The following is a 15,098-nucleotide window of genomic DNA, read 5'->3' on the forward strand; positions in this document are numbered from 1 at the left end:
GTCCCACCGAAGGGACCCAGATATCCTACCTATGGAACCCAGAACCAGAAATAAGCATTTCTTCAATAGGAGCCAGCAGAGAGGCAGGACGTCTCCTGCCTTTCTTTTGTTCCTAGGAGAGCTCTGAAAGTTTTTCTCTTTCTCCAAAGCATCCGTGGAGAGTCCGGGAGGACTGTTTTTCCCAAACCCATTCTCTCTCATGTAAACTATCTCTAATCAGGGTCCAAAGACTAAACTATAACTCTAAAAGAACGCATGTGCAAAAACACTTTACCATTACCTTGTCCCTTTTTTATTACAAGTTTTACTTAAGCTAGCCCCACACTACTTAAGATTAACCAGGGACACCTTTCATCAATAAAACAAAAAAACTTGATTAAATCCTTTTTCTAAACTCTTAATCCTCTCTCCCTGAGTGAGCGCTTGATCTCTCCTATGAAACAAGCCTCCTAAATCCATACCTACCCCATGGCGATGGGACAGGAACAGATAAACCAGATAAACAACCCCATAACTCCTAAGGAAATAGAAGCAGTCATTAAAGGTCTCCCAACCAAAAAGAGCCCAGGTCCAGATGGGTTTAGTGCAGAATTCTATCAGAACTTCATAGAAGAACTCATACCAATATTATCCAAACTATTCCACAAAATTGGAACAGATGGAGCACTACCAAATTCCTTCTATGAAGCCACAATTACTCTTATACCTAAACCACACAAAGACCCAACACAGAAAGAGAACTTCAGACCAATTTCCCTTATGAATATCGACGCAAAAATACTCAATAAAATTCTGGCAAACCGAATCCAAGAGCACATCAAAACAATCATCCACCATGATCAAGTAGGCTTCATCCCAGGCATGCAGGGATGGTTTAATATATGGAAAACCATCAATGTGATCCATTAATAAACAAACTGAAAGAACAAAACCACATGATCATTTCATTAGATGCTGAGAAAGCATTTGACAAAATTCAACACCCCTTCACGATAAAAGTCCTGGAAAGAATAGGAATTCAAGGCCCATACCTAAACATAGTAAAAGCCATATACAGCAAACCAGTTGCTAACATTAAACTAAATGGAGAGAAACTTGAAGCAATCCCACTAAAATCAGGGACTAGACAAGGCTGCCCACTCTCTCCCTACTTATTCAATATAGTTCTTGAAGTTCTAGCCAGAGCAATCAGACAACAAAAGGAGGTCAAGGGGATACAGATCGGAAAAGAAGAAGTCAAAATATCACTATTTGCAGATGATATGATAGTATATTTAAGTGATCCCAAAAGTTCCACCAGAGAACTACTAAACCTGATAAACAACTTCAGCAAAGTGGGTGGATATAAAATTAACTCAAATAAATCAGTAGCCTTCCTCTACACAAAAGAGAAACAAGCTGAGAAAGAAATTAGGGAAACGACACCCTTCATAATAGACCCAAATAATATAAAGTACCTCGGTGTGGCTTTAACCAAGCAAGTGGAAGATCTGTATGATAAGAACTTCAAGCCTCTGAAGAAAGAAATTGAAGAAGAAGGGGTTGGGGATTTAGCTCAGTGGTTGAGCGCTTGCCTAGGAAGCTCAAGATTCTGGGTTCGGTCCCCAGCTCCGAAAAAAAAGAACAAAAAAAAAAAAAAAAAAGAAAGAAATTGAAGAAGATCTCAGAAGATGGAAAGATCTCCCATGCTCATGGATTGGCAGGATTAATATAGTAAAAATGGCCATTTTACCAAAAGCGATCTACAGATTCAATGCAATCCCCATCAAAATACCAATCCATTTCTTCAAAGAGTTAGACAGAACAATTTGCAAATTCATCTGGAATAACAAAAAACCCAGGATAGCTAAAACTATCCTTAACAATAAAAGGACTTCAGGGGGAATCACTATCCCTGAACTCAAGCAGTATTACAAAGCAATAGTGATAAAAACTTCATGGTATTGGTACAGAGACAGACAGATAGACCAATGGAACAGAATTGAAGACCCAGAAATGAACCCACACACCTATGGGCACTTGATTTTTGACAAAGGAGCCAAAACCATCCAATGGAAAAGAGATAGCATTTTCAGCAAATGGTGCTGGTTCAACTGGAGGTCAACATGTGGAAGAATGCAGATCGATCCATGCTTATCACCCTGTACAAAGCTTAAGTCCAAGTGGATCAAGGACCTCCACATCAAACCAGATACACTCAAACTAACAGAATAAAAACTAGGGCAGCATCTCGAACACAGGGGCACTGGAAAAAATTTCCTGAACAAAACACCAATGGCTTATACTCTAAGATCAAGAATCGATAAATGGGATCTCATAAAACTGCAAAGCTTCTGTAAGGCAAAGGACACTGTGGTTAGGACAAAACGGCAACCAACAGATTGGGGAAAGATCTTTACCAATCCTACAACAGATAGAGGCCTTATATCCAAAATATACAAATAACTCAAGAAGTTAGACCGCAGGAAGACAATTAACTCTATTAAAAAATGGGGTTCAGAGCTAAACAAAGAATTCACAGCTGAGGAATGCCGAATGGCTGAGAAACACCTAAAGAAATGTTCAACATCTTTAGTCATAAGGGACATGCAAATCAAAACAACCCTGAGATTTCACCTCACACCAGTGAGAATGACTAAGATCAAAAACTCAGGTGACAGCAAATGCTGGCAAGGATGTGGAGAAAGAGGAACACTCTTCCATTGTTGGTAGGATTGCAGACTGGTACAACCATTCTGGAAATCAGTCTGGAGGTTCCTCAGAAATTTGGACATTGAACTACCTGAGGACCCAGCAATACCTCTCTTGGGCATATACCCAAAAGATGCCCCAACATATAACAAAGACACATGCTCCACTATGTTCATAGCAGCCTTATTTATAATAGCCAGAAGCTGGAAAGATCCCATATGCCCTTCAACAGAGGAATGGATACAGAAAATGTGGTACATCTACACAATGGAATATTACTCAGCTATCAAAAACAATGACTTTATGAAATTCGTAGGCAAATGGTTGGAACTGGAAAATATCATCCTGAGTGAGGTAACCCAATCACAGAAAAACACACATGATATGCACTCATTGATAAGTGGCTATTAGCCCAAATGCTTGAATTACCCTAGATGCCTAGAACACATGAAACTCAAGACAGATGATCAAAATGTGACTGCTTCACTCCTTCTTTAAAAGGGGAACAAGAATACCCTTGGCAGGGAATAGAGAGGCAAAGATTAAAACAGACACAGAAGGAACACCCATTCAGAGCCTGCCCCACATGTGGCCCATACATATACAGCCACCCAATTAGACAAGATGGATGAAGAAAAGAAGTGCAGGCCGACAGGAGCCTGATGTAGATCTCTCCTGAGAGACACAGCCAGAATACAGCAAATACAGAGGCGAATGCCAGCAGCAAACCACTGAACTGAGAACAGGACCCCCGTTGAAGGAATCAGAGAAAGAACTGGAAAGCTTGAAGAAAGATTTTGTCTTTGTGTTTTTAAACACAAAAGCCTGTGATTAGGCTCTGGAAACCTCACAGAGTCATACTGATCAGATTTGATAGAGGTAGACCGCCTGAAAAATTTATTCAGGATAATCAAACAAAAAGATATCTCGATTCTAAACTTTTGTCTTCAGAGTTGTATTTTACAGAGTGTGCCTACTTGGAATCCTGGTCTCAAGGACTTTCAGCTGGGTCCAGTCGGGACACATCCTGCTACAGCATTTGCTTCATTCTTCCTACCCCCTACCCCTAAGGATATCTTAACGCCCATGTACAGCTTGAAGAAGTTATGGAGAATTCGTCGCCCCAATTCCCTGGACTTTGGGGGGCTAAAAGTGGTTATTCTAAAGTTGTTTTTATGAGAAATTTAGAAATGATTGTAATTTAACAGGGAGGAATTAGGTAGATTGAGTTATAGAGTTGTAATCTTATTTGTTAACTAAGCTAAAATCATATCTTTGTTTTGATATAGAATTTATTTGTTAAAAGAGATCAAAAGTACAAGGTTTAGAGTCAGTCCTTCTATTGATGTCATTACAAACTTAGGAGTTGATTACACATGTGAGTTAAGGGCCAAATAGCAAACATATTACTGACTTTGTGAGAGAACTTTCAAGATATTATTAAGATATAAAGACAACAGTCCAGATTGTCTTATATAGATAGATGGTTTTCAAAAACGTCAGAAATCCACAAAATTTGAGATTTAAAGTTATTTATCTTTTGTTGAGACATATCTGCTCCTAACAGTTAACCTTTGGTGGATTTAATGAAGAATGTGAACATCTCTACCTCCAGGTGAGGAAATACTTTGTGATTAGGCAGCCACTACACAAAACTGCCTGTTTCATCTGCAGACTAATACTGTCCGGAAAAGGACAAATTATGCAGAATAGTTGACTGATAAACTCTTCCAAGACATGGTGATCAGCCCTTCAAAATCTGCATTTCTAGAGTCTGTCAGTTGATTTTGGGTCAGAAGGCTGAAGACCTGTGCTCACATGTTGCTAACAGGGGACTGTGCTAGTGGAGATTTGTCTCTACAACCTCTCAGTTCTGGAAGCCGTGTTAGGCTTCCTGTGTGTATAGATATTTGGTCATTCCCAGATTTCTGACGGGGTTGAAGACATTGTAGTCTCATAGCCTATCAGGCTGTTTAACTCTAAATATACATATTTTATTGGATAGTTATCAGGTAGTATACAAGCTAGCCAAGATATAATACAGATTTTAAGCCTCTCTCAAGCTGGAATGGATAACTAAATATTCTGTTTAACTTATATAGTGTTGGACTGGGTGTTAGATATATTTTGTGCTCTTATTTACAAAATGATAGTAGTTGTCCTCAGCTTATATTTGAGAGAAAAGTTTTTTTTAATTAGACAAAAAGGGTGAAATGTTGTGGTTTGCCCTGAAGTTACTGTATTTTGATGCTAATTCCACTGCCCCAAGGACAGCTGCCTAGTCAAGAACTCAGAACTCAGGTGACTTCACCAGAACCACCTCTCCATTGAATTTGTAAAGTACTGGTGAGGGGCAGGTACAGGATAGAAGGAGGCCTGTCTTTGGAGGAGAAGGAAGGATAGGTGGGAGAGAAGTTTGAAGGAAAAGGAGGAGACTAGAGGAGGAGAAAGGGAGACATAGAGAGGGGAGAAGCCATGGCAGGTGATGCTAAGATTCTGCTCTGTGTATTTACAGATAGTTATTAATATTCCTAAGGGATGGATGGTACCGGGCTTTGTATGTTTAAGTGGGCAATTATATCTTACCGATTGGATCTAAAAAAAAAAAAAGTCAACCATGAAACAGCAACAGGGAAGTCATCAGTGACATCCCCAAGCCTGTGGACAGAGAAGACTCTCCATGTGTCTTGGATGCAAACAAGATTGGGAACCAAATATATCAACTTCTAGAGCATATTTTCTTTAACTTGCTGTTATTCTGCCTTGGTCTCCTCTTCAATAGAATTCCCCTAGTTATCGCTTCCCTTCCAGGTTTGCTAGTATAAAAGGTGATAATGTGCTGCACCTTCCACAATTTCTCCATGACCTTGAGTCTCCATCCTTGTCTTGTGCCTGTGTCTTCGATTCTTGAGTATCCAGAAGGAGAATGCGGGACTATAAAGTCATACCAAGTTAGAGTGATTAGTTGGTTGATAAGGTTTAGAGTTTCTGTGAGCACTGGGCAGTGGTGGTACACAACTTTAACCTCAGCACTTCAGAGGCAGAGACTGTAGGAGCTCTATAAGATCAAAGACAGCATAGTCTACAGTGCAAGTTCCAGGACACGAGGAACTCCTTGTTTGCAAAAACAACAAATAAACAAGAATTTCTCTGAGCTGCTCCTTAAATCCAGTTGTTTGTAATTTTTCTTCTTTAATTAAACTAAGGGGTTGGGGATTTAGCTCAGCGGTAGAGCGCTTGCCTAGCGAGCGCAAGGCCCTGGGTTCAGTCCCCAGCTCCGAAAAAAAAAAAAAAAACTAAAATGGGGGGATGTTAGTATTCTGTCTAAGCTCCAACCCCACAGTTACCTGGCAATACTCAGGATTATTCCACTCCACAGTTACCTGGCAACAGCCAGATATGCCTGACATTATAAAAGGGGCTGCTTGGCCCCTCCTCACTCTCTTGCTCTTGCTTCCTCTTGCTCTCTCTTGCCCTTTCTATCCTTCTCTCCCTATTCCCCTCCCCCTTCTCTCCATGTGTTCATGGCCTCATGGTTGGCTTCTATGTCCTCTACTCCTCTACCCCTCTACTCCTCTCCTTGTCTTCTCTATTCTTCTCTCCTCTCCTCTCTCTCTCTCTCTCTCTCTCTCTCTCTCTCTCTCTCTCTCTGCCCTACTACCCACTTAACTCCTCTCCCCATGCCCTGAGTAAACTCTATTCTACACTATACTATACTGTTATGTGGCTGGCCCTTCGGGGGGAAGGGATGCCTCAGCATGGACCCACTGAGGCACGCCCTTTTGCCAGACCTCCATAGAACATAATCCCCCCTCTCTCTTTATCATTTTATAAACACAACACTAGTGAATAGTTAATTATAAATAACAATTTAATAAATTATATTGGAATAAAAACAGAATGTCTGAAAATAGTTTTCAGCTCTATAACACCTGAGGGAATAGAATGCTTGAGTCTGGAGTTTGATTTATAGCATCAAAAAAGAGCCATAAAAAAGGCTCCAAAATTCTTCACATCCTGATGGTCAACTACTTTTTCCTGTAATCTGCTTTCTAGCAGATGTTGAGTGTGGTGCATTTGCTGGTTGAAATACTGTGGAACGTATAATCTCAACTGCTGTTCAGTGGGATGTTGGCAACCATGACATTGGCTATGATGGATGTATATCAGCAATGGCAATCAGCACTAATCAGAAGCAGCATGGCACAGCCCTGGTTCCCGCAGTATTGTTGCTGAGCATTGTCCCACAGCTCTGCCCCCAACTCTTCTTTCTAGCACTGGTGCTCCCCATTAGCTCTGGAGATGCAGTTGAATCCAGACAGAGACTCTTTTCCCTCAGGATCGATAAGGAGACAGAAGTTCAGAGAGAGACAGACAGAACTGAGAATCACATACAAAATTATACAGCCACCCAGAGTCTGCTGGTTTGTTCATGGAGATTTTATTACAGATTCAAAATGAGAGTCTCAACAAACAGTGAGAGAGAGACAGAGAGACATTTCACTTAGGCATAGATATCAGCAACATGGAAAAAAAGCAGTCACATGATAGGGATGGTACTTGAAAAAAGTTTCACAAAAAGTGTATTTGGGATCATGCCAAAAAAAGGGCAAAAAGTAAAATAAAATAAAATTGGAGGAGGGAAAATGTTACACCTTTCTGAGCGATATAAATATAAATGTTGGTTTTATTACCTCAGAGAACATTGTTATCTCAGAGGCTTGCTGCTGAATAAACTCATTTTTCTAGCTCTTTCTGAACACTGGCTAGCTGGTTCAACTCAGCTGTTCTGGCCCAAATGCCTCTCCAAGGTGACTGCCTCAAACTGGTTTGTCTCAGCTTATTGTTGGATTTCTCCGCTTGGCCACAAACTAACGTTGACAATCTGTTTTAATCTTCTGACTCCTCTCATCTCTGGCTCATTCTGCCTTCACCTGCAACCTGTCTCTGAAAAACTTGCCTAGTAAAACTGCCTCCCTTCCTTCTTTTTCTATCTCTCTATCTCTGTGTGTCTCTCTGCCTTCTTTTTTTGTCTTTCTTTATCTCTGTCTCTCTATCTACCCATCTATGTCTATCTCTCTTTCTCTGTCCACTGCTCTCTTAAATCACCTCTCATTCCTGTGTTGTTCTCCTGAAAGTTTTGCATATCCTATCTCTGATTCATTCTGTCAAAAATTTCTCTGATCCATCACTTTGTTGGTCACTCAATTAGACATCACTTTCAAACATGGCTACATCCTTCTACAAGCTTCAAATTTACCTTCAGTGTTTGGGATTACAGATGTATTCTAGGGTCTTGCCTGTATTCCTTCCAGAGGGATTGAACATGTGTCATTCCAGTGGATCATACCAACTTTAAAGATATTTATATGTTAAAAGAAAAATTCCTCTACAGAGTGGGGACTAAAAGGTAGGCAGACATGAAAGATCCTCATAGCTGCTCCAAGATACTGCACACCCTGGATATTTAAATGGATGTAGAACCAAGACATCAAGTATGGACCTACCTGCCCATTGCCCAGATAATAAACAATGACCCAAAAGACATGTGCAGGTTGGCAGAGGTCACCCATCTATTGAATGGTAGAACCAATTCCAGGGCCTGGCCACTTGCCTCTTGGGTGAAAATGAATCTGCCATCTCTAACACATGCTTAATTGTTTGAATTTGATCTACTGGCTGGACCTGGACTCTAACACAAATTCCTCCTGCAGCTCAGAGCAGGCCTGACCCATAAGGGACATGACACTACACCAAGGTCAGCATGAAGGAAAAGTCAAACTCTAGAAATTTTATAATGTATCACTGGTACCCACAGGTATTAAGGAGAAAATGGTGAGCTTTGAGAAAGGAGAACCAAGCAGATCCACAGCTCTACAACCAGGGACTCCCTCATTAGCCACCACCTGACAATACCTCATTAGTGAACCATGTGAGAATTGGCTCATTTCAGAAATTGAGTATGTCACAAGGTTTTCTTGATTTGTATTTTGTATGCATAATGTTTTTCTACATTGTGTAAACTTTACAGTTTTATTATTCAAATGGTGATTCTCTGCCCTCATATCTTGTTTATATCCAATGACTCTCCTGTCTCAAGTTTTTGTAAGCAATTCTTACCAATTACTCTCTGTCTTGTCAATGAATACTGATCACACAATGGCTGAGCAGAAGAGAGAATAGGGAAGAAGGTTACATCAGCCATGGGGAGGAGAGAGACCAAATGGAATTTCAGGTCAAGATGAAAAGGACAGCATCTGAGAAGACACCATGAAAATGAACATTTGAAGCTGCAGAGCCAGATCAGTAATAATGTTGATCAGTAATAATTCAGGTATCACTAAATTGTGAGTGGGAGGCTTAATGTTGAAAGTAGATCCTTTAACCTCTCAGATATTGAGGTTCAGCTTGAAATAAATCTTCTGTTCTCTGTTATAGTGGAATAGCAAAGACAAAGACATACAGATGCTGGATTAATTCTATTATTTACTCTTATAATAAAATAATTCATTTTACAGTGTCTGGAGAAGAAAGTGACAATAGTCATGACAAGCAGTGAGAGGATGGCCAGTGTGATGGCTTGTATATGCTTGGCCCAGGGAGTGGCACTATTAGTAGGTATGGCGTTGTTGGAGTAGGTGTTTCACTGTAGGCGTAGGCTTAAGACCCTCACCCTAGCTGCCTGCAAGTCAGTCTTCACTAGCAGCCTTCATTAAGAGAAGCAAGGCAAAGAATTTGCGTAGCATACTTGGTAATCCTGGTCCCTCTTGCTGACCTGCGCTGATTTAGCTGAGACCTGGCTATTTATGCTTGGTCATGCTACCACTGCTGATTCTGTTATACTATTGTGACACTAGTAAACTACTGGTATATATCCTGACAACATAGATTAATTTGAGAATTTCTAAATATGTCCACTGCTGCCATATCCTAATATTCTTTTTGATCACGGAACCTATGGTAGATGCTGGGCTAAAAGGAGAGTTAAAACATTTAAGAACCCTTATTCAAAGTGCATTTTAAAAAATAAAGCCCCAAGTGTTCAAATATATGAATCTCCAGGGGCCATATCTATTCAAACCATCACAAAGAGTGAGTTCATATGGTCTTTGAAGGCTTTCGGTTCACAAGAAGAAGAGTACCTCATGAAGATGTCAATACATCCTAAACGGATACACAGATTCAATGTACCTGTGTCATAATCCTAGTAGTCACCCTCTTGAAATTGCCAAAGGGATCTTAAAGTTCAATGTGAGGTCTAAGGGGCTGAGAAAATGTCTGTGGTGGTTGGAATAACAATGGCCCATGGGCTCACACATTTGAATGCCCCATCACAACTGAGTGGAACACTTTGAAAGGATTAGAAGGGCTAGAAGGTATGTCCTAGTTGGAAGAAGTGTGTCACTGGAAGTGGACTTGGAAGTTTCAAAAAGCCATGCCAAGTCGTGTGTCTCTCTGGCTGTGGATCAGGATGTAGCTCTCAGCTTCTGCTCCAGAGCCATGGGCGCCTCCATTTCCCTGCCATGGTGATAAATAATGGACGAAACCAGTAAGGGTATAAGCAAGCCCACAATCACAGGCTTTACTTGACAAGAGTTGCCATGGCAATCGTCTCTCCGTAGCAATACACAAGATACTGAGAGAAGACCAGTCACTAGAAAGAAGGAACAAGGGTAAACACTCACATTTAACACTTTCGAAACCATCCACAAAGCCATAGCAAATAAAAAGGATCATAGAGTCTAGTAGACTACAATTGTCACTTCAGATATCAGCACTAAAACTTACTAATAGTTTTAGTTAAGGACATAAATCTTTCAATGTGGGTTGGAGAGATGGCTCAGTGGTAAAAAGGACTGGCTGCTCTTCCAAAAGTCATGAGTTCAATTCCCAGCAATCACAGGATGACTCACAAACATTTGTAATTGGATCCAATGTCCTATTCTGGTGTGTCAAGGACAGCATGCTCATATACATAAAACAAATGATTCTTTTTAAAAAAATCTTTCAATGTTTAAAGCATTATGTTTTTTGAAAAATGTGGATTAGAGGCATGGAAATCTACATGAGAAGAATGTAATCCAGCCCTTACCATATAGTGTCCACAAAAATAATTTAGAATGGATCAAAACTCAAAAGAGAAATTAGATTCAAGATGGTGGGGTTTCTGGAACCTGCAGGATCACACAGCAGCTCTGTTGAGCCTGAGAGACACAGAGGCTCTGAGCAGGGACATGATCATGGTGGAGGAGACTCCAGAACCTGCGGTATCTTGTAGGACAACTTTCTTTAAAAGGCAGATCTTATGGGAAGATGCTTTTAGACAGAGGTATCATGAAATTGGAAGGAAATGGAGAAACGAGAGATGAGGTGCCAAAGCTTATGGGAGAGCTGTGCCAGTGTGGCCACTGCAAACAGAGAACATGCCATTGCTGAATATGGCTGGTCCTTGGCTTACCATGGGCCAGGGCTATCTGGACAGCAAGCAGCACTGAGCCTCCATACTGTAGCCCACACTGCTTTTTTTCCTGGGAGAAGGAAAGTATTGGGAAAGACAGATGGTTTATTGTCTCAATTGGGTAACCCTGAAAAACCACCACAGTCTGCATTGCCACTGGAGGCCATGTTGGTGTGCATGTTACATGCTCACACTATAATTCATGTGCATATCCCTGATAGATGCTGTCTTCAAAACCATGTGAAAGTCAATGATCCAGGATGCTGTAGGCTGTGATGGGTAAGGAAGCTTCCTTTGCAGTGGCATCAGTGAAGACTGCAGACTCACAGTTGATTGTGACAGACACTGAAGCCTTCTCTGACAGCCTCCCCACACACACCAGGAAAAAATATACTGTGGACAGGAATCCATTGAAGAGAGTTCACAAAACGAGTGATGGGGTGCTGGCTGACATGTAGATCATCACAGTTAATGGGTTCTGGCATGCGGTGGGGCTGAGGAACAACTCAGTTATCTTTTAGGGACTGGACATTGAGAGCTTAACAGTGATCTAATAAGTACATGAACAGCACTAAATAGATTGGTGTGGTTTTCCTTTGTTTTCTTTTTTTTATCGGTAGGGGACAGCACAAGGGTCAGGGAGTACATCTGGGAGGATTGGAAGTCAGTGTGATTGGGGTGCATTGTGTAAAATTTCAAATAAAAAAATCAACAAAAATTGAAAGCTGAAAAAATTAAAATAAATACCTAAAAGAAATTTTAAAAACAAAACCCAGGAGTAAATCTCCACAACATGGGATCAAGAAAAGAAACTCATAGATCTACTGAAAATAAAAAGAGATTCAATTGCTTGGCTAGAAACAATGGAGTATGCCTTTAATCTCACCAAGTAGGTAGGAAGCTGAAGGATCTCTGGGAGTTGGAATCTAGTTGGGTCTACACAGGGATTTCCAGGTGAATCAGGGTTACATAGAGTGTATCTTTGTCAAATAAAAAAAATAGTGCATGAATTGGGTTTTACCAATTTGAAAACCTTTATAATCAAAGGACATCATCAAAGAATCAACAATTTTCCCAGATATGGTACCCCATCTCATAATTCCAACATTGAATGGAGGTAAAAAGATAAAAGATTTAAGGTTATTTTTAGGAATGTGGGAAGTTCCAGACTACCTTGGGATATGTGAAACTTCTCACAAAATAAATAAATAAGTAAACAACAGTACTGAGCATTAACTATGCTCCAAAATATGTGCCTACAGAATAAAGTTGGAGGGGCTGAGCCCAAATAAGGAAAGAATGGTACAGGCACTGAACCACAGAGGAATTGCTGACTGGTGAGGGAAGAGGTACTCTGAAGATGATACACAGATCATATGCACTACCTCATAGGGTTGAAAGGGAATCAGCAGTGGACAAGCAAATGTGAGGCATGTCCTTTGGTGCTGCCTGCAATTTAGAGCAGGCATTGGGAGGTTCTGATGAGAACCCAGCTCTTTCTCTTTCAGCAGTACATCATTTCATGGGAGAGGTCACCAAGGTTACCCATAGACCACACTGAACTTATATGCGAAGTTTACTCTCTGAGCTGCATTAATTATGTGCCACATACTATCAGCATAATATTGTCATGACAACATATGCTGTATTACTTAGCATATACTGCCTCAGCCTTCTGCTGTCTCTAGTATCACACTATACACAGCTGGCATATTATATGTTGGTTTACAGATATCCTGTTGTTTCTGTGAACTATACAAGGTTACGTTATGCATATTGCTTGCTGCCTTGTAGGTAGGGGAACCAACATATCAGACTATGGCCACATGTACTACTTCTCAACAGACAAAAAATTCTCACATCCTGCTGTCAGTCTGGACAAGACTACTTGCTTTGGCCAAAAGAATGGGTGGACATAGAAGCAGATCACTGTTGAAAAGATGGGTCATTATGAGTTTTCCAGTCTTTCTTACCTTCTGTTATAGGATGGTATGGTGGTTTGAATATGCTTGGACCAGGGAATGGCACTATTTGGAGGAGTGGACCGTTTGGAGTAGGTATGTCACTGTGGGTATTGGCCTTAAGACCCTCATCCTAGCTGCCTGAATCTCCTAGCAGCCTTCAGATGAAGATGGAGAACTCCGAGCTCCTCCTGAACGGTGCCAGCCAGGACACTGCTGTACTCCCCTTCCCCCCTTGATGATAATGGACTGACCCTTTGAACCTGTAAACCAGCCACAATTAAATGCTGTTCTTCTAACAGTTGCGTTGGTCCATGGTCACTGTTCAAAGTAGCAAAACCCTAAGACAGATAACAGGTTGGATATAAGGTTCCTCCTTTGGGATGAATGTAAGAACAGAGAAGGTCACTCACAAGAGCTACGAATATGAGCGGAAAGTGAACCCTTGCCATTATGATGCAGTAACATTACTGAGGTATTTGGAATTATACCTTAGTGCCACCTGTCAATCAAGTCAGTTACTTTGGTTTCATGATATTTTGTCCCAATTACTAAGTGCTAAATTAATTGAAATGTATAGATCAATTTCACAAAAGAAAGACACTGTACTTTCTTTAATAGTGAATACTCTAAGTCAAACTCCCCAGGATACTGGCTCACCAGTCCATCCTACCATGTCCCATCACTTTGAGAAATGCCCTCTTGATATCTTTGTTTCTCAGACTGTAGACCACAGGGTTGAGCAAGGCTGTGAAGACATTGTAAAAGAGTGAGATCTGCTTGTCTCGCTCAGGAGAGTAGCTGGAGTTGGGCCTCATGTAGATGTAAGTGGCTGGAGCATAGAAGAATGTGACCACAGTCAGGTGGGAGGCACAGGTAGAGAAAGCCTTGCAGCGGCCCTGGGTGGACTTGATCTTCAGAATTGCCTTGGCAATATGAATGTAGGAGGCCACAATGAGGGAGATTGGAATAACAACCACAAAGACACTCAAAACAAAGTCCACCATCTCAATGAGGTGGGTATCCATGCAAGCCAGGCTCCTCACTGAAGGACCTTCACAGAAGTAGTGGTTGACCCTGTTGGGCCCACAATATGGCAGATTCATGGTGAAATAAGTATGCAACAAAGAAGAAAATAAACCACAGATCCAAGACCCTGATACCAACCGTATGCACAGGCCCCCATTGAGGATGACAGTATAGCGCAGTGGATAGCAAATGGCCACATACCGGTCATAAGCCATCACAACAAAGAAGGTGCACTCAGTCATACCCAGGGCCCCAAACACATACATCTGCATCCAGCAGCCAGCAAAGGAAATGGTCTTAGAGTGAGCAAGAAGATGCACCAACATCTGGGGCACAGTGGTGGTGACATAGCCCATATCCAACAGGGAGAGGGTACAGAGGAAGAAGTACATGGGCGTGTGCAGCTGTGTGTCCAGGCAGACCAGCACGATGATGAGCCCGTTGCCCAGCACTGAGCTCAGGTAGAGGAGAAGGAAGACAAGGAAGAGGATGCTATTGGTCATGGGGTCACTGGAGAAGCCAATCAGGATGAACTCAGAAACCCAACTTTGGTTCTGCCCTGGAATCACCTGCATGGTGGAGGCTGTAAGAGAATTCATTATTCGACGTATCACCTGACACATGAGAGCAGTACAGGCAGAAAGCAAAGATACCAGTGGAGGAGATGGCTCAGAGGTGAAGCACTGATGCTCTTCCAGGGGACCAGACAGCTCAAAGCTCTGTCCAACTATAGTTCCAAGAGGTCTGTTCTCACCTCCACAGGCCAGACATACACACATGTGTACATACATGCATGTAGTTAAGACACATACATAAAATAAAAAATAATAATTTTATTTAAAAAAAAGAAGAAGAAAGGCTAGAATGTGGCTTCAGAGCTCATTGGTCAGATCCTTGCACTCTTCCCAAGTTACTGAAACTCCCAAAGCCTCATTCTCTTCATCTATCTAACGAGGCTG

General features: G+C 41.3%; 1 protein-coding gene across 1 annotated transcript; it reads right to left on the bottom strand.

The window, feature by feature from the left end:
• Nucleotides 1-13,766: 13,766 nt before the first annotated feature.
• On the bottom strand, nt 13,767-14,714 carry Or10ak13 (olfactory receptor family 10 subfamily AK member 13). Its single transcript, NM_001000412.1, has one exon. The coding sequence runs from the start codon at nt 14,712-14,714 to the stop codon at nt 13,767-13,769; it is 948 nt and encodes a 315-aa protein (NP_001000412.1).
• Between the last annotated feature and the right edge of the window lie 384 nt (nt 14,715-15,098).

Source organism: Rattus norvegicus, chromosome 5 (genome assembly GCF_036323735.1).
Source record: "Rattus norvegicus strain BN/NHsdMcwi chromosome 5, GRCr8, whole genome shotgun sequence".
Classification (NCBI taxonomy): domain Eukaryota; kingdom Metazoa; phylum Chordata; class Mammalia; order Rodentia; family Muridae; genus Rattus; species Rattus norvegicus.